This window comes from Salmo trutta, chromosome 36 (genome assembly GCF_901001165.1).
Source record: "Salmo trutta chromosome 36, fSalTru1.1, whole genome shotgun sequence".
NCBI lineage: Eukaryota > Metazoa > Chordata > Actinopteri > Salmoniformes > Salmonidae > Salmo > Salmo trutta.
This window is the reverse complement of record NC_042992.1, coordinates 13250295-13267538: the sequence shown is the minus strand read 5'-3', so window position 1 is coordinate 13267538 and position 17244 is coordinate 13250295. Positions and strand designations below refer to the sequence as shown.

Sequence of the window (17244 nt, the reverse complement as noted above, 5' to 3'; positions counted from 1 at the left end):
ATATAGGCCCAATCTCATGACCTCTTGAGATATCCTTGTGTTTCACTCTATCCTTGTGCTCTAGGATACACATACGGATGGACTATAGAAGCCCTTGTGTGTCACTTGTGAGGAGTTATGCAGCTACCAGTCATGACAGATAGGCCTACTATCTTGTGATCTGTCAGCAGATAAGCTAACACTTACAATGCTCTTTTGCGCAATTCAAGGATGACCTTGTTCGTTTACAGTAGTGGCACTTTATTGTGGGTTTTAGATATGGTACTCGGAGAACACCAGATGGGGTAGGATGGCTCGCTCATTGTTGATAGTACTTTCACTCTGGTTTTCACTCAAAGTAGATTTCTAGTTGTGTTTAACGGTTTGACCCAGAAACGTACGTTCTCCGTAGGCTATTTGTGGGCATAGGTGCAAGAACCGAAAGGCAGACGGACCGCGGTGTGTTATGATTTTGCTCTGGTCTTCGCAAGTGTCTAGTACACCGGTCGAACAAAGAGGGAAGCGGCCCCCTCAGCAGACCTTGCAGATTGTGCCGTTTTGGGTTTTACTAGTGGGCACAACTTGAACTTGACCATGGAGTCTGCGCAGTGCTCGATGCAACCCTCGACTACAGGCTAGGCCATATGTCTCAGTATTTTAGTTTTGAACAAGAGTGGGCTATTCCATCAATGCCCACCATGGCAAAAAATTTAACCACGTTCAATTTCACATGGAATGGTTTTGCTTATAGAATTGTCAGTAAGAAGGATACGCCAATGGAATAATATATTGTATGCTATTCTAGCCCCTCCCCTCTCCTCTGCCACAACTTGGCCTTGAAACTGGATGACGCAGCCACCAGAGCTTTAATTGCGTTGACCTTGGAACGCGCCCGTAAATATGTCTAGAGAATGCGAGGTGACTAGAGCTGCCTGCAGATCTCTTCTGTTGTTGAGCCCCCCTTTATCGCTCCTTGCGCCTCTATTTGTTACTGCTAACCGCTCTTCTCACTAACGGAGGTCTTACCTAGGCACTGACACCTACATCACCCCATTAAACCAAAAACACCATTTGGTAGCCGTATCTTTTTACCACAATGTCAACAATAGCGTAGCAAACCAAGACACCCAGCACTCACTCAGCACTCACCTGGCGCGAACCTTTGAAACGCTAACTGTTTTCATTTGGAGCATTATAACTTGGCTCACCTTTTAACTTTAAAAGGACAGTACATCATATACACGCTATCTCCCTTGGAAGATGTACAGTTAGTTTCTAGTGTATCTTTCACCTTCTACCGCTATTCCTGTGTATGAAATCACTGTAGAATCCTGACAGATACGAGTTTTCCCTTTTAGTTGGTACAGCCTTTGTTTACGGAATACACACATCGTTCCTAACTGAAACGCCAACATACCCCACGTCTTACGGTGGAGAAGATCCACATGTTGGCTTTGGGAATCGAACATGGAGAGTGCCATGTTTCCTGCAAATGAACCCATTGACTTAGTCAGTGCATACATTGGATGCCAATATTTAGAAATATGGCCTTGAACGAATGTTCTGACTTTATCATGGCCTCAAGTTTATTTGTATTTATCCAATACAACCAGGTTAACAGAAAGCTAGTTTCACAGAAGACCAAACGTTACATCATTTGTCTTCCTGAAACTATGCGATTCCGAAATAAACAAATATTGATGAAGAAGTTGAGAGGGTATGACAATGCAGCTTAATCGAATGGGTTGTGTCATAGGATGCTCATTTGACCTTTATTTAACTTGGCAAGTAAGTTACGAACAAATTCTTATTTTCAATGATGGCCTAGGAAGAGTGGGTTCAGGGGAAGAACCACAGATATTGTACCTTGTCAGCTCGGGGATTCGATCTTCCAACCTTCCGGTTGCTGGTCCAACGCTCTAACCACTAGGCTACCTCCCGCACCTCATATGGGGGTGTACATGTGATATTGGGAGTGCTGTTTTGTCGACGACATTTTTTGGGGTAATTTAGCGGACGCTCTTATTTGATTTATGTGAAATCGAAGCTTGTTGTATAGGCTAATTTGACTTATATGAAAAGGCTGAGTTTTCGTTAGCATATTAAACAAATGTGTTTGGTCATTTCAGAGTAAAATTTTATATGATATTATATCTAGGATACACGCAAATGGAGCATTGCGTGTAACCAGTGCAGGAATTTCCTTTATATATCTAAAAAAATATTTTCCTTTCGAATAATGAAATATGTAACTAAATCACGAAGGATTAGGGGTATTTCATAACCGAGGACAACATAGGCTATAAGTCACTAATACAATGGAATTTCAAGTTCACTGGAAACAAATGTCAATGTAGTATAATCATGTTTTACATTAAAGTGAATAACGTCAATATAATATGGATTTTAAGTGGCTTTTACACAAATAATATTTATCTTTTTAAACATAAGCCTAAAAATGTTGGCTATATGTTTAGGCGAATTGGCGTTATTGTTGAACTCTTATAGGTTATAGGCTATTTTGTTGGTGTTTAGCCTAATTGTAAACACTTTGAGGTTAATTTCTGTAATTTGCAATACAGAGCTTTTTAGGAACCTTATTTTATGTTAATGCTAGTTTGAAATGATGCTTCTACTGTCGAGTTCTTTTGTTTATTGTTAATGACGAATCGTTTTGACCTTCCAAAAACGCAAGTGGCTATAGTGAAACATTTGGCCATAAGTAATGAAGTCATCAGGAAGTCGGTGGACGAACGTGTTGCCTAGTTTCCTGATGATTCGATCTGAGTCAACCTGATGGTTAGTGAGTGACTGGATATTCTTTATATAGCCTACTGCCGCCGTCTTGATAGAATTTGTGTTGAACATAATGCATTTTCCTTTGTATGTTAACTGGAAAAAGTTCCACGGCCTCGTCCTTGGGACAATAATGTTCAGGAAGAGTTCATGTCACCAGAAAGATAGTTATCCTACAGGGGCTGGCTGGCTAGCCTAATCGGTCCACTCATTGAAGATTGGTAACATTCGAAAATACAACAGATGTGGACATGGATAGTGGCTGAAGTTGAACTGCAATAATCTGTAGGCCCATATATTAACTGGGATTCCATTGTGCCAATAAATGATTTAACATGTAGCTTACATAGCTATAGTTTTATCAGCCCGTTAACAAAACGTTTAAGACTTCTACTTTGTGACACTTAGACTCAAAGCGAACAAATAAGAGAGCTGTCAGTCAGGGGCGATTCAAGAACCACCCTGTTGACTCATTTTCCAATTTCCTTTTTATTTTATCCTTTAGTGCCACATCACGTTGCAGTCCGGAGAACATGGACAAGTCATGTGCCAGGCCGCCCTGTGGTTCACTGGCTCGACCGCAGAAACACATTTCTATTCCTCTGGCTATAGTTTTTCTACCACAGTTTAGTTTCACATCACACCATGACAACTGGATAAGGCACATTTTGGTTTCACGTTAGGGATTGAATAAAATACGACTTGGAAATTGGGCCCCATCTTTGCAACGTATTGTAATAGTCATTGTTATTTGAAAATGGTAATATGATGATAGTTCATAGCTTTACAAATGGTTTTGATTTTTCTTTAAGGGGTTTAGTCTTATTTTTGTAGGCCTATTGTTACGTCGCATACAATTAAAATGTTATTATTTGCCGCGCGATGACAATGCCAGTCGAAGGAAGCTAAACATTTCCATGCTCTTGGTAATGACCTCCCAGACGGGTCTCCCTAGCCAGTAGAATGTCTGGGCCAGGTTCATGGGCATGGTGGTGGTCTGTTCCTCGCTAGGATGTCTGGTCTGGTCAGACCACTGGCTCAAAGCAGACCGCATATGCGCGCGCCGCTGTCTCCGTGACAGCTTTTTGGATTGCAGGCCCGGCGCTGGAAAACCAGGGTTTGAGAATGAACCTCGCCTTAGATTGCTATTTATTTGACTAGTTCATGTAAATATTGAATCTACTGTATTACAATTTCGAAAAGTTTGATTTTGGAACATCCTGGTGGGTCTTTAACCCATGCTAATGTCAGCAAAAAGACAAAGTAATCGCGTTGGAGCGTGATGACTCGCACCTGATTCACAAAGCCGTTATGTTTGTATCATAGCTTCTTTGTTATCGGTTAATTAGTCCACGTACACATCATGGCTACTGAACATATTAAAACAATCTCTTATGTAAAATATATTTGATAACACTGAGTCGTGTCATTTCACGATATGAATCGAGTAGCATTTTCAAATCTGTTTATGGCTTATATAAAGATAAGTTAAACACCCAATGTGGGAATCAAATGGTAAAATACCAATTTATTTGATCACATAGATTCTCGGAATGTGACTCTGATCAAACATATAGAATAATCTTAAAATACCTCGCCAAATGGGAGGATAATGAATAGTTCCTTATCGTTTTAGAACAAAGCCAATGGGATAGCTTTATGCTGTGGCACATATAAGCCTCACATATAATTGTTAGTCAACGGGTTGATAAAAAAAAAAACACTAATTTCAATATCGCAATAGTAGATTGACCCTTCACAACAAACCGGTAGGCTACAACGTCATCAATCTGTAACTATGTCTGACGAATTAAGACTGGGGATGTCGTTTTAGTTTAATCAAGTTACGGAAGATATAAGTCGTCTACTTTTTAAAGTAGGGGCCGTTAGACAATCCTAACATTTTGATTTTGGAACTGTTAAGATGCTGAGACAGACTATCCTAACAGCCTGATGTAGCCTTATTAATGCTTTTTAACATTCATTGTGAGTCCTGTTACGGCATCGCAAGGTAAACTAAATCTGAGTGGGCGACCAAATGCGTAACATAAAGCTACAGATAATGTCTGTTGTCTCTCTTTTTAGCTGACGTCTGATAGGGTACGACAGTTTATTTAACTATTCTCAAAGTCCCTCATCCATCCAGAATATTCTAATAATAGGCATACAAAGAAAGAACTGGTCTGACTTGATAATTAATGTCTACGTTTGTTATTAGGCCTACTGTTTAATGGATAATGTGGACCCTGCACGCGATCTAGCTTTAATATCGAATAGGCCTACTCAGTGTTTAGTATTTTAGCTGTGGCTGAGGGCTGAGGCACAGTTTGCTTTTATTCATATTATTATGACGTGATAATAGGTAAGAATACCTACAGAAAATGTTTTCCTGAATTCTATATGAGTGCATCACAATAATAGTATTATGACGCGATAATCGGCAAGAATGCCTATGGAAAAATGCTTGAATTCTATATGAATTAATCATTGCACACTTTATTTTTGGTCCATTTGTAGTCTGAAACTAACTTTGACATTTGACTACTTGCATCATTTCATTTAGGCCTATTTGTGATACACCGCTGAAGTTCACAAACTACAACCAATTGACCATTTTCTTTATTGCGTTATACTGCAGCGGATAAAATATGCTGTAGGATTGTGTATTTTCTCCCTACGCAATATAATTGGAAAGAGAGCCCCTGGCCGTAAACACCACCAAGCAGACAAGCCAACGACACGTCTATCCTTCTTCTGAGAGATCACATCATTTTTCACAAGTCTTCGCTAAAACTCTCCAAAACACGAGATTGGCTTGCAAATGCAACATTCCGGTTACTTTTCCAATGTGAGACACATGATGCCTAAAACGGTTTCCTTAGACACAAAGAGAATAAAACGTTTGCGAAAACAAAATGATAGTAAAAGTTTATACCCTCCAAAGCTTTCATTCGGCCAGGAATTCTCAGTCCTCTTCTGCCCTTTTCAAGAAGAGACCGCTCCTTCAAAGACTGAATAACCCAACAGACTCGTCCGCTGGACAGCAACTTTCAACTTGACCTTGGCCTCTAGCCGCGTCTACCCAGTAGGCTATGTAAAAACCAACTGCGCCAAACTTGATAGCTATTTTCTGTCTTTGCATATTGTAAAGCGAGGGGTATGGTATTAGCTGTGCACACTAACGTTATATCCGAATTCTCACTAATGTATTGAATGCTCGAACCTGTATCCATCACTCTCACTTGAGTGATAAGAAAATGGGGCGTTTTGATTGAATCACCCATGGATTTGAGCCAATATATCTTTCGTTGCAAAATGAGATGGACATTTTCCAAGTCTATATTTTCTCATCTGATTATTCTCTATCATATGCGTGTATTTTGGATGAGTCGTCCGTTTTCCCCACAGTGGTTCCGTCTGTTAAAACACTATTAGCATTAGTAGTTCATCTCCATCGTCTTTTAAGGGATATTAGGAAACGTGTCTTTGGCGAACCATTCCTTACGCTATGTACTGCTAGTGGAATTATGTGAGCTGTATTAGGGTTTCAATGGATTATACTTTGTGGAATTAATACAGGCCCACAATCTTCAAAATAATCAGCAATGACATTGTGTCATAGACATGATTACACGTTCCTTTATGTGCGTAAAAGCAACGTGTATGGATGATTTTAAGTAGGTGAAACACCGCAGTCGTTTGAAACAGTCTGGACAACTAAGTTATTTTTATTTGTCTTTCCAATTATAAAAGAGGAACCTTTTCAAACAAATGTGTCCGCCACACAGTTAGGTTTGAAGTGTAACCTTTATATAGGAGTCATAGGAGAGGATATTTGTTTGTTTTAGATTTACTCACTCGTTTTTGAGCGGCAAAAAGACAAGCCAAATCCCTTGATAGGTACGGTCATCTAACAACACCGCAGTTTTCTACATTTAATTATCTGTACTGGGAGATGTTTATCGTGCTCTTTGCATATCACGTGGGCCCTTCTTGGCCAATGAAGGCGCGACCTTGGTTTCACCAGGGCACGTCAGAGTGGTTTACTCTCTCGGAATCAGTATCTCCTTTTTTCAGTCTCTGTGCTTTTTTAAAAAGAGCCAGAAGCCTCAATGTTGGATGTCGTGCTATGACAACGTCACTGCTCCTCCGTCCTCGCTGGGTCGACCCGTCGGTAATGTTCCTCTACGACAACGTTTCCGATGAAGTGAGCAAGAACATGGACGCTAGCGGTGGAGGTTTTGCGGGAGGCAACTTTGCGGCGAACCAATGCAGGAACCTGATGGCGCACCCCGCGTCCCTCGCTCCGAGCACCGCGTACTCGTCAAGTGAGGTCCCCATCTCCGGTATGGGTGAGCCAGCCAAGCAGTGCAGCCCTTGCTCGGCTGCGCAAAGCTCCTCCAGCGCGTCCCTGCCCTATGGATACTTCGGTAGCGGCTACTACCCGTGCAGAATGTCGCACCACAGTAGCATAAAGTCGTGCGGCACGCAGCCCCCCTCTGCATACGGGGAGAAGTATATGGACACGTCCGCCTCGGGCGAAGACTTCACCTCACGGGCGAAGGAGTTCGCCTTCTATCCGAGCTATGCGTCGGGGCCATACCAGCCCGTTCCCAGTTACCTGGACGTCCCCGTGGTACCAACTATGAGCGGGCCAGCAGAACCCAGGCACGAGCCCCTGCTGCCCATGGAGAGCTATCAGCCGTGGGCTCTGACTACAAACGGGTGGAACGGACAAGTCTACTGCACCAAGGAGCAGCCTCAGCCCGGACACATGTGGAAATCCTCCATACCAGGTACAACACAAGGAGAGAGCCCTGAGGTTTTTACGCAATAAACCAGACAGTCTTTTCAGTGTGTTTTTATAGTTATATGTGCGAAATATTTTGGCCTTCATGTAATGCCTAATGTAACAACATTTTCGAAACGATGCATTTTTTGTAAAACTATCTTGTATGATAGCATATGGCTAGGCTACTGTTGTAACCTTCTTATACCATATCTATTTTGTTTTCCGTTTTGCTCCACCAGACGCAATGTCTCACATAGGAGGGGACGTGAGCTCCTTCAGACGTGGAAGAAAGAAGCGCGTGCCATACACCAAGGTGCAACTGAAGGAACTTGAGCGCGAGTACGCGGCCAATAAATTCATAACGAAGGACAAACGAAGGAGGATATCGGCCCAGACGAACCTGTCCGAGCGACAGGTCACTATCTGGTTTCAGAACAGACGCGTAAAGGAGAAGAAGGTGGTCGTCAAAGTGAAGGGTATCAGCTAGTTCTGAACGATGGGAATTGAGTACACACACACACACACACACACACACACACACACACACACACACACACACACACACACACACACACACACACACTCAAAATGCTCTTCACGCTTTTTGGTTGGAACAGTTGACTCATTATATCCCACCGATCATGATTCACAAATCTAGGCCTGCTTTGCCAAATTCGTTCCCGGACCTTTTTGGAACGAATATGCATAAAAACTGTGGACCTTCCTTCTTTCCTCCATGATGTAAAATATTGTTCGCGGTGAATGGATCCCAAAGCAGAAAGGGGCGTGTAATTTTTGCGACTGGCATGCAGTACAGGAAAACAGATACCCTTCAGAGGTGTGTGTTTTAGTTTGTCATTTTATCTGCAACTTCACCGTGTGGAGGAAAAAAAACATTTGGAAGTCCACAGGAAGTGACGGCATTTAGGATTATAGCTTCCACGGTTAAATATTAATCCGTTCCATTTCCTCTTCAACACACCACTTATCATGTGCATCTTCATTTAAAGTGAAGCTTTTTCAAATGGTTCTCCTTCTCTCACTCATAACGAATCCATGGTGCAATCCCGCTTGTAATGCATAGATAATGGTCTGTGTGCCCATATGAACCATAGGTTTTATACTGTGTGTGTATTCATGTGGTTGTATAAGTAAACTATGCAGACAAATCTATAATATTTTAAGGCATCTGTGTGTGTCTGTAAAACATGTCGGTGTAGAAGGATTGACATAAAAATCTGTCCCAATAAAATATGGACATTGTTGAATTAATCATATATATCCACGACTTCTGTTTTGAACATCCATCCAGTATATTACACAGAAATGGTTCCGTTTTTGGTGACATTTTGACTGAAAGGATCAGTAATGTTGGTTGAAGTTATGCTTAGATTCAGAGGTAGTGTGAGAGGCTCGAGTAGGTCTGTTTACGGTATGTAAGGAACGTGTCTGACCGCCGTGATTTATGCGTCACTGCGGAAGGTCCTCGTTTAGCCATACTGGGTTACTCTGGGCTCTGTCGTTTCTTGTACGTTCATTCCATGTGTCGCCTGGTTGTGATGTTATTACGAAGAGTCTGAATCTATCTATTGAGTGCATCACAAATGTCTAATTCTGGAGAAAGATCAAATAATGGAAGTGGGTTTTGAGTGTATGTGCAGGACTATAATGCCAACATCGCCATCTACTGCTGAAATTGTCTCAAGCGTTCTACCCTACTTTACCACATCAACTGGGCTATAATAATAATAATAATATAGTTACATTTATATGAGATCAATGTGGAAATATTTAGCAACAATACCTGGACAAACAGCCTATTCGACGCGATACTTGCTCCAAATGTTCTCTATTTGTTTGTCCTGTTGTGTTTACTGTTACATGTGTAGATCTCAGTTGTGAATGTTCCGTTCATTTCGATTATTCAGATTATTTTACATGCTTTCACAGGCATTTTTATCAATTTTCGCGTCATAATACTATTACTATGATGAAATCATATAGAGAATGCAGGAAGCGTTTCTTCGATAGGAATTCCTACTTATTATTACGTCATAATAATATCCGTAAAAACGTCAATTCGATGCACGTTGTCTCAGCCACAGCTAAAATATCAGAATTTCAAAAGCGTTTCCAAATAACCTCTTCAGCGTCACAGAGGTGAGCATTTTGGATTTTGAACATCAGTAGGCCCCCCCATCTGCTGCAGAAAACACCCACGCGCGGTTTAGGCTGTTGTTGTTTTTGATTTCCTTGAGGTCTTGCACTAACCTGCAAGAATATTTTCAATAATGTATTCAATGATCTCGTCATCCCAACGACAAAGTCTGTATGAAAATGTTTAGCATTTTGGCATTTCTTAATCCTATATGACTGATCATCTTTTGTTGTAACAGGTGAGCGTCTCGAGTTCATGTCTGCTGATAATATTCATATCACACCAGATCACAAAATGAGAAGCGATTTCAAATGCTGGATATTATTGCTGCAGGTCTAGAGTGATGCAGGTCTACATGTTTAATTCTAAAATAGTTTGTATTGAAAACGTGCATGGGTGGCACGTTATATTAACCGCAGTACTAGTCTAATCCGTGAAGTAACATTATAATGAGCTAGAAGCCTATACAATACCATTTTAGATGAAACGTTTTTAGATTTTCTTGGAAAATAGACTTAACAATAAAGATTTTGGTACTTAAGCTACCTGATACTTATACCTTGTTATTACATTATGCACATATGTATGCAGGCTAATATGAAGTGCTCACCCGTGAATTTAACATCGAGAGAAAAGACCGCAGCCTTTTGATTCGCTGATGCTGCGTTACCACGCCACCAGACGTAGCCTTCAACTGTTCTATTATTCCCATAAAGAAGTGGTTGAAAATGTAGAATTTATATTAGAGCGCTTTCTTAAATAATATCCTGATTTGCACCATGTACTACTCCGGTGACTTAAGATAAAAATGTATGTGTTTCTCGTTGACAGGCCGACCTCTTGATTCTATTACCGTATTAGTGGAATCATATCCGTTAAGTCTCAGTGTACTACGCTTAGGACTGTATCATGCATTTTTACTGTGGCACAGACCACTCTTCAAATATGAGAAAGAACGCGGACATGAAACTAGCAAAGCAAGCAAACATGGTGATTATATAGAGGAAAGGTTTTGCTCTTACAGAACCCGTAGCAATAACTTGTGATTTTATTGTTGTAGGTAGTCAAGAGCTCCTTGTCATTATCTTCGTGAATGCCAGGCTATGAACATTTACTACAAGCATTATCTTCGTGAATGCCAGGCTATGAACATTTACTACAAGCATTATCTTCGTGAATGCCAGGCTATGAACATTTACTACAAGCATTTCACGATTAAATAGAAACTTACTATAACTGTAAAATAATTTCTCAAATGTATCCTGCGGTAACTGAATTCTGCCAGAAAATATAAATACATATTGATCCCACGAATCAGAATGCATAGGCCTTCGCCATGTTTGGCTACATATTTCAATTTCATTGAGGTTATGTTTGTTTTCTGAATAAATATATTGAGTGTAGGCTATGTTGCATTGCAAAATCAATGTCTTCAACGCAGGAAGCAGCAAACCAAAATCATATAGTCTATACAGGTAAACATACCAGAATATTAAATGTTTTCACCCTCTACTACTTTAAGTTATCCATATATCGTAAATATATTGATTCGGTTGCTGCAGGAGGCTTTAACAGAAAAAAGATATGTTATTTAAGAAAAGCAACCGTCTGGCCTTCTCCGTGGCACAGGGAAATAACAAGACACATTATGCTTCTAGGCTGTGCCATTCTCTTTTGCTGTTTTTAATCAGTGATCTCGCACACCTGTGGTGCATGGTATTTTCCCAGCAACATCCGGAATCACACATTAATACATTTGAAATAGAAACGGTCGCGTCCTTATGTTTTTTCTGATTCAAAAAGTTGCTTCTATAATACTAATGACTAAACACCGTTGTAGATGATATGTTCAAAGTCTATAGACTGTCATGAAGGCAGTATAAATGTGCTATCACATCAAAATATAACATTATAACATATCTAACCTAGGATAGAATGTCTCTTGATTATAAACAAGTTCTCGAAATAAATTGTTTCACTATAGTACTTTTGTATTACTTTTATATTAGTAATACATGCATGGTTTAGGATGTATAATAAATTATGATTTGCAGTATAAAACAGTTTTTTAATTGGTAACAAAACATTTAGACCTAATCATATAATAACTATTTAAGCAGCATAAAGAGCTGAATTTAAAATTAAGTGTTGTCAGTAATTCGTAAAGAATTACAATGTAAAAATATGCTAATTATATATTTAACTTCTTCGTTTCTCAAAATGATGATTACACTAAATCCTCTGTCAGACAAATTGAAATCAGGGTCAAGTATGACTTAACCGAGAGCACCGTCTGCGTGCAATGTCTCCGTCCTTGCGTACACGGTTCCGACGCAAACACACGCGAACGCGCACGCCACCCATGGAGAGAGATATTCAAACTGTGGCTGGCGAGTAGAGCAGAGCAGGCTGGACTGGATTCTAAATCTGGCACACGCCCAGCGCTCTCACTGCAGCATTGCTGGAGTCTTGCTGCCACCCAAAGGCAAAGCCAGGCATGACAGCTCCTAAGTAATCCAGGCCGAAATTCAATTTGGCATTCCCTGTTGCGTAAATGAATGATATACACGCAGGTTGAGAGAGCTCCACATAATTCACTGTCTTGCTGATTCGCGCTTAATGGCAAACGGGCTAAGTGAAGTAAGAAGTACATGATCGTCTGTAAATCTTTTTTGCTGCGCTATCAAATAGTCCAGACGTTTTAAGGGCTATAGAATTTCACTATTCCATTTCATTTTCATATCTGCACTGAAATATCTGCTTTTAATGAAACGTCCACAAAAGGTCATATCTTGTTTTTTGCCTTTCTCTATGGAGAATACATTTTTTAAACAGTTGTAATGGCTGTAATGGCAAATTTAACAAAGAAAAAAAACATGATGTAGGCCGATTGTATTAACCGTATTGTTGTCTGGCTGAGGAGCAGCCTGCACTCTCACACTGCGCCCCGCTCTCCCAACTCTGTCACGCGGGGAGGAGATGAGTGTTGTGCTCTTTGCTTTGACCCTCGCTGTCTACCCGGATAATGGAGAGAGACTATGAAGAGGGCTGTAGTCTTCAACTGGCTGGCCGAGATGTACCGATGGTGTTTTCCAGAGGCCTAGCCTGCTAGCCAGGATAGCGCATACAGATGTGGTTGAAGCTCACGCAGTATAGTCTGCTAAAATACCTTAGCCCGGTAGACACCGTGGGATACGGCCGTTTTAACGGCGGTCAAGCAGAGGCACTTGACCGAGGATATGTGCGTCACACCTCCGTAGGCTGCCCTGGCCTATGCGTTTACTAGTTCGAGTAAGTCGGTGGTATTTTTCCTTCGGCCCATACAATTCAGTAGGTCTATTCTCAATTTCTACGAGGAAGGTGTATTGACACCAGTGATTTTGTAGCCCACTCCAAAATGAACCTTGTGTGTGGGCAAAGGAGTCCGGCTGCAGTGTAGTATGTTGTCTTTTTCTTCTTCAGTAGGCCTAATTATGTCATAGTTACACACTTTGTTCGTTATTTGTCTGTTTTTACACGATGCTATTGTGCTCCGATTTGCGTTGCCAGAAAAGGGACAGGCCTATAGATGGTGTGCCTTGTTATCTGGAACGGCGTAACATAGGTCATTATAAACGGAAAGATTCATGAGATTTCCATCTGAAATGAAATGGAAAAAGATTTCAATATTCTACAATGTTATTTCGTTTTTATCGATTCAAGCACACATTATATATGTTCTAATATAGACTATTGTCTCGTCATATTAACTCCAGTGAATCTACCATTATAGAGCCGCGTGGTGCATTCTGGTTTCATACCGTTCCCTATATAATTAATTTGTACTCTGAAGTTCAAAACATTACAGTAAAACAAAGTATCACTTTTGCATTTGAGATTCGCGATTTTAGTTTAGTCTAAAGCCTACAATATGATAAGTTCATGTTTAGTTCCCTAGTTGTCCACATTGACTTGTATATGAGCTATATTTTCCGTTAATATTCTAGCCTAAATAAATATAACGCAGAACACAGGGCAACAAACAGACCTAAATCATACACATGCAATTTTCCTTTAATTGTGTTATTCAGATATAGGTCCCATACCTAGAACCGGAGAAAAATAACCTGTCATCGTCGACAAATCAAAATCCTCCCTCACCCGAATCATAAACAAACAAAAATATATGTTATAGCCTGTATTTAAATATTATTCATGGGGAAAATATTATGACATTATTTTTATTGAGTTATGAGTACATTTCTATGATGAGTCCTTTAGGGGACGTATTCCTTTTACAAGGTAGAAATAATGTAGTTTCTGATTGAGCTAAATGTAGAATTGATCCAATTAAAACAGTGTACTCGTAGTCTATACATTGTTATAACAGCTTTATATGATTAACTCATGTTGTATCTCTAGCGAGCGACATCCATAAGAAAATCAAGTTCAAAAGCACGAAATGCGTCAAGAAAAAGTAGGCCTGTTTTCGTTGCTGTGTTTCCGTTGTCCTACGGTATATAGGAAAAAGATTTGGATAAGCATAGGGTGCTAATATTGGTGGGTCTACTTCACACTATATTACATGCCCAACACTTCCGTGACTCCTACAGAAGGCTTTAAAATGGAGAGAGAAAAAAAACGCAGTTTTGTTTCACAATTTATTAAGCTATAGCCATTGCAACATTGTGTACACAAGTCAAAGGTCCTGGTGAAATTTTTGAAATGTGTCTTTTGCATTATGAAGATATTTTCTCGCCAATTTTTTGCTATATCGGGAATGATTATAATCCATATTCCATGCAACACAAGGTTAATTGTTATGTTGTTGCGGTTGTCCACTCCGTCGCTGAGGTCATTTTACTCGTTTTGTGCCACTCTGTCCTTGGGAGTTCAATGCGAGACTGATGTCAGCCGTTTCCCTTGAATTGATGCAAGAGATAGTAAGGCTAAAGCCACGTCCTCCCATTGACCAGGGAGATGAATAGGGTTCCCGCTGTGGCCGCTGTTTTTCCGCGTGGCCCCTCCTCGGTTCCTCTTTCGTCGCCGTCGCCCTCTCCTCACATTTCTGTCACCTGTGGATAAATAAACAGTTCTTTACTGATTAAAAAAAAGTTCACGCCTCCTGGTATCTTCGTGTTTGTTAATTCGTATTAAAGTATATGTCTGGGCTTTTTGGTCATGTTTCATATGACTATATCTGTGTAGAATTAATCGCCCTCGTCCGCGCCCTCTTCGCTTATAGACTTGATTACCGCCTACAACTCAACAGCCAAGATGGGATATCATTAAAGTTCAAAAACACACTTTTTTTCTCACAACTGGGCATAAAATAATCGCAAGATAAATATTTAGTTCTAGTCTACTTTTGACGAATCAACATATGGAAATGAAGTACATGTTTTGTGTGGAAATGCCGAGCAGTCTCGTCTATCGTAAAGGCGATGCGTTTCGTGTTGGGGCTTTGCGTAATTGACTATAAGCCTATGCAATTTAGCATCACGACTTTTCGTGGAATACTCACGCTTTAGCAAGATTAGAAAAATATTTATTGAACACGAAACGAAATGTATTTATTTTGTATATTGGAGGTTTTCCAGCAGGCCTAAAGCTTTTTTTCTGTCTTGGGGTTAGAATGAATGTTATTGAAACGTGAGAATAGGTTGCTATGCTATAGGCCTATATAGCCCCATTGGTAACTTATTCGATGTTTATGTTGAACATGTAAATACCAATTCAGTTGACATTGTTGAAGACGTGTAAGACATCACCCACGTTTTTCTTTTGAAAACAATAGACTTTACGCAAAAGTGCAAGGTTCATTTAAGTAGCCTAGGCCTACGCCATTTTGTTTCCCATTCATTGGCTTTATGCTGAATAAATAAACAATACACAAAACATGGTACACGCCAATAATAAATTGGACACATCACTTTCTGAATGGTAAAATCGGATCACTTTCTGAATGGTAAAATCGTACTGTAGTCAACAACAACAGTTTAATTAATTTTTGTATATCAATAATCCTTGGGCTTTAGTAGTAAGTCTAACGGTAATTGAAGATCAAAGAAACAATCAATGGAAAAATAAAGGACATTTTAAAGACATATCCCCAGACAGCAAAGTTGAATTGTTTCGTTTTGTAAAAATACTTGTGCTATGTGTGCCTATTTGCACTGACCAATATTCCATAATAACGTATTGACTTGATAAGTCTAAAGAGTTAGTGTTGGACTTTTACCTTTAATCATCCTTAATGTGGCAGCCCTATCGCCTTTATTACCATCAGTGGGACTATATCAATGCCTATTTGCGTCCCTTTGTTGAGAACAGATCTAGTGAAGTGAACATTTTACTGTGCGTAAAGTTAATTGTTTAATGTACCAAATGGAGAGGACTATAATCCATGGGTTTTTGGTCATTATTTTTTAAATCTTTTTTTTTATTTCACCTTTATTTAACCAGGTAGGCTAGAACAACATTACAGTTCTACGATGTAATATCAGTGTAAGCTTACTGGTGTCTAGGGCTCAAATGAAAACTACACCAGCAAATCTGCTATTCCAAAGTCTAGAAAGCAGGCCACGAAGGTTAAGTTCATTTTTAGACGTCACTTCACACATGCAGAAATCGATCTGTCTTGTAACCTAAAGCCACCTTCTCTTTTCCTTAACTCACAGTGTTGTTGCCAGAAGCTGAAAATGAATTTGTAATTAGGGAAACTTCATCCGGGGCATACTGTGCCCTTAAATGGCGTCTGCACTCCCTAATGTAAGGGCCTACCCCGCAAGGGTGACCATCTCCCTCCGCCGAACTTGAAGTCGACCGCACAGACAACGCTATGGCGTGGGGGGCTTTTACGCAGAGATGCCGTCTTGTTTTTTGGCCACCGAAGAAAACTCACAAGACCTTATTAAGAGAGATGTCGTAGGGTCGACATGAATCAAGTGTGTTATGAAGCGTCTTCCTCGAACATAAAACTGTTTACATGTTGAAACTTAAATGTCTCTCTTAGCTTGTTTCTAACTTTAGTGAATGATTTAAAACCTTTGAGTCAGTATAGACAAATAGTTTACGTAGAAAACACGTTTTTGCACCTCATGCATTTTTTATAAGAGTAAGTATGAATCTTACCTGTCTTTGTTAAGTTTTAGAATGTCTAGTTTTCTTTTGTCGCTGGACTGCTTCGGCTCCTGACTTTGTCCGTGTAGGTGGCGACTTCCTATCACGCCTGGTCGGTTTGATGGTGTCTGGCCGAGAGAAATAAACGCAGTAGAATACTATAGGAGCTATAAAAACTCAGGTCTGTGGCTTTGGTATTCCTGGGCACCCTGTGCTCAATTACGGCTTAAAAGCTCTAGCTCAAGTCGTAGAATTTGTCTGGATTGACGAAGAGGCGGAGCGTGTGGTTGCGAAGGCATAGGGTTTGTTTGTGTCCCCACAATCATTTGAATAGGAGGCGATGCATGAACGGATGACCCGAGATATTCTAATGCTTCTATTTGTTTCTATTTTGGAACAGGGGTTTAGCTCATAGCCT

The 17244-nt window shown here is 40.2% G+C and overlaps 1 protein-coding gene and 1 long non-coding RNA gene across 2 annotated transcripts; one reads left to right on the top strand and one right to left on the bottom strand.

Annotated features, from left to right (window-relative positions):
* The first annotated feature begins 6834 nt into the window (after positions 1-6834).
* LOC115175456 (homeobox protein Hox-A13a) lies at positions 6835-8840 on the top strand. Its single transcript, XM_029734690.1, has 2 exons — positions 6835-7571; positions 7807-8840. The coding sequence occupies exons 1-2, from the start codon at positions 6905-6907 to the stop codon at positions 8052-8054; spliced, it is 915 nt and encodes a 304-aa protein (XP_029590550.1). The 5' UTR covers positions 6835-6904; the 3' UTR covers positions 8055-8840.
* Positions 8841-14351: 5511 nt separating this feature from the next.
* Positions 14352-17244, bottom strand: LOC115175454 (uncharacterized). Its single transcript, XR_003872041.1, has 2 exons — positions 16839-17244; positions 14352-14779 (listed from the first exon to the last, which is right to left on the bottom strand). It is a non-coding gene; the product is annotated as an uncharacterized LOC115175454 (long non-coding RNA).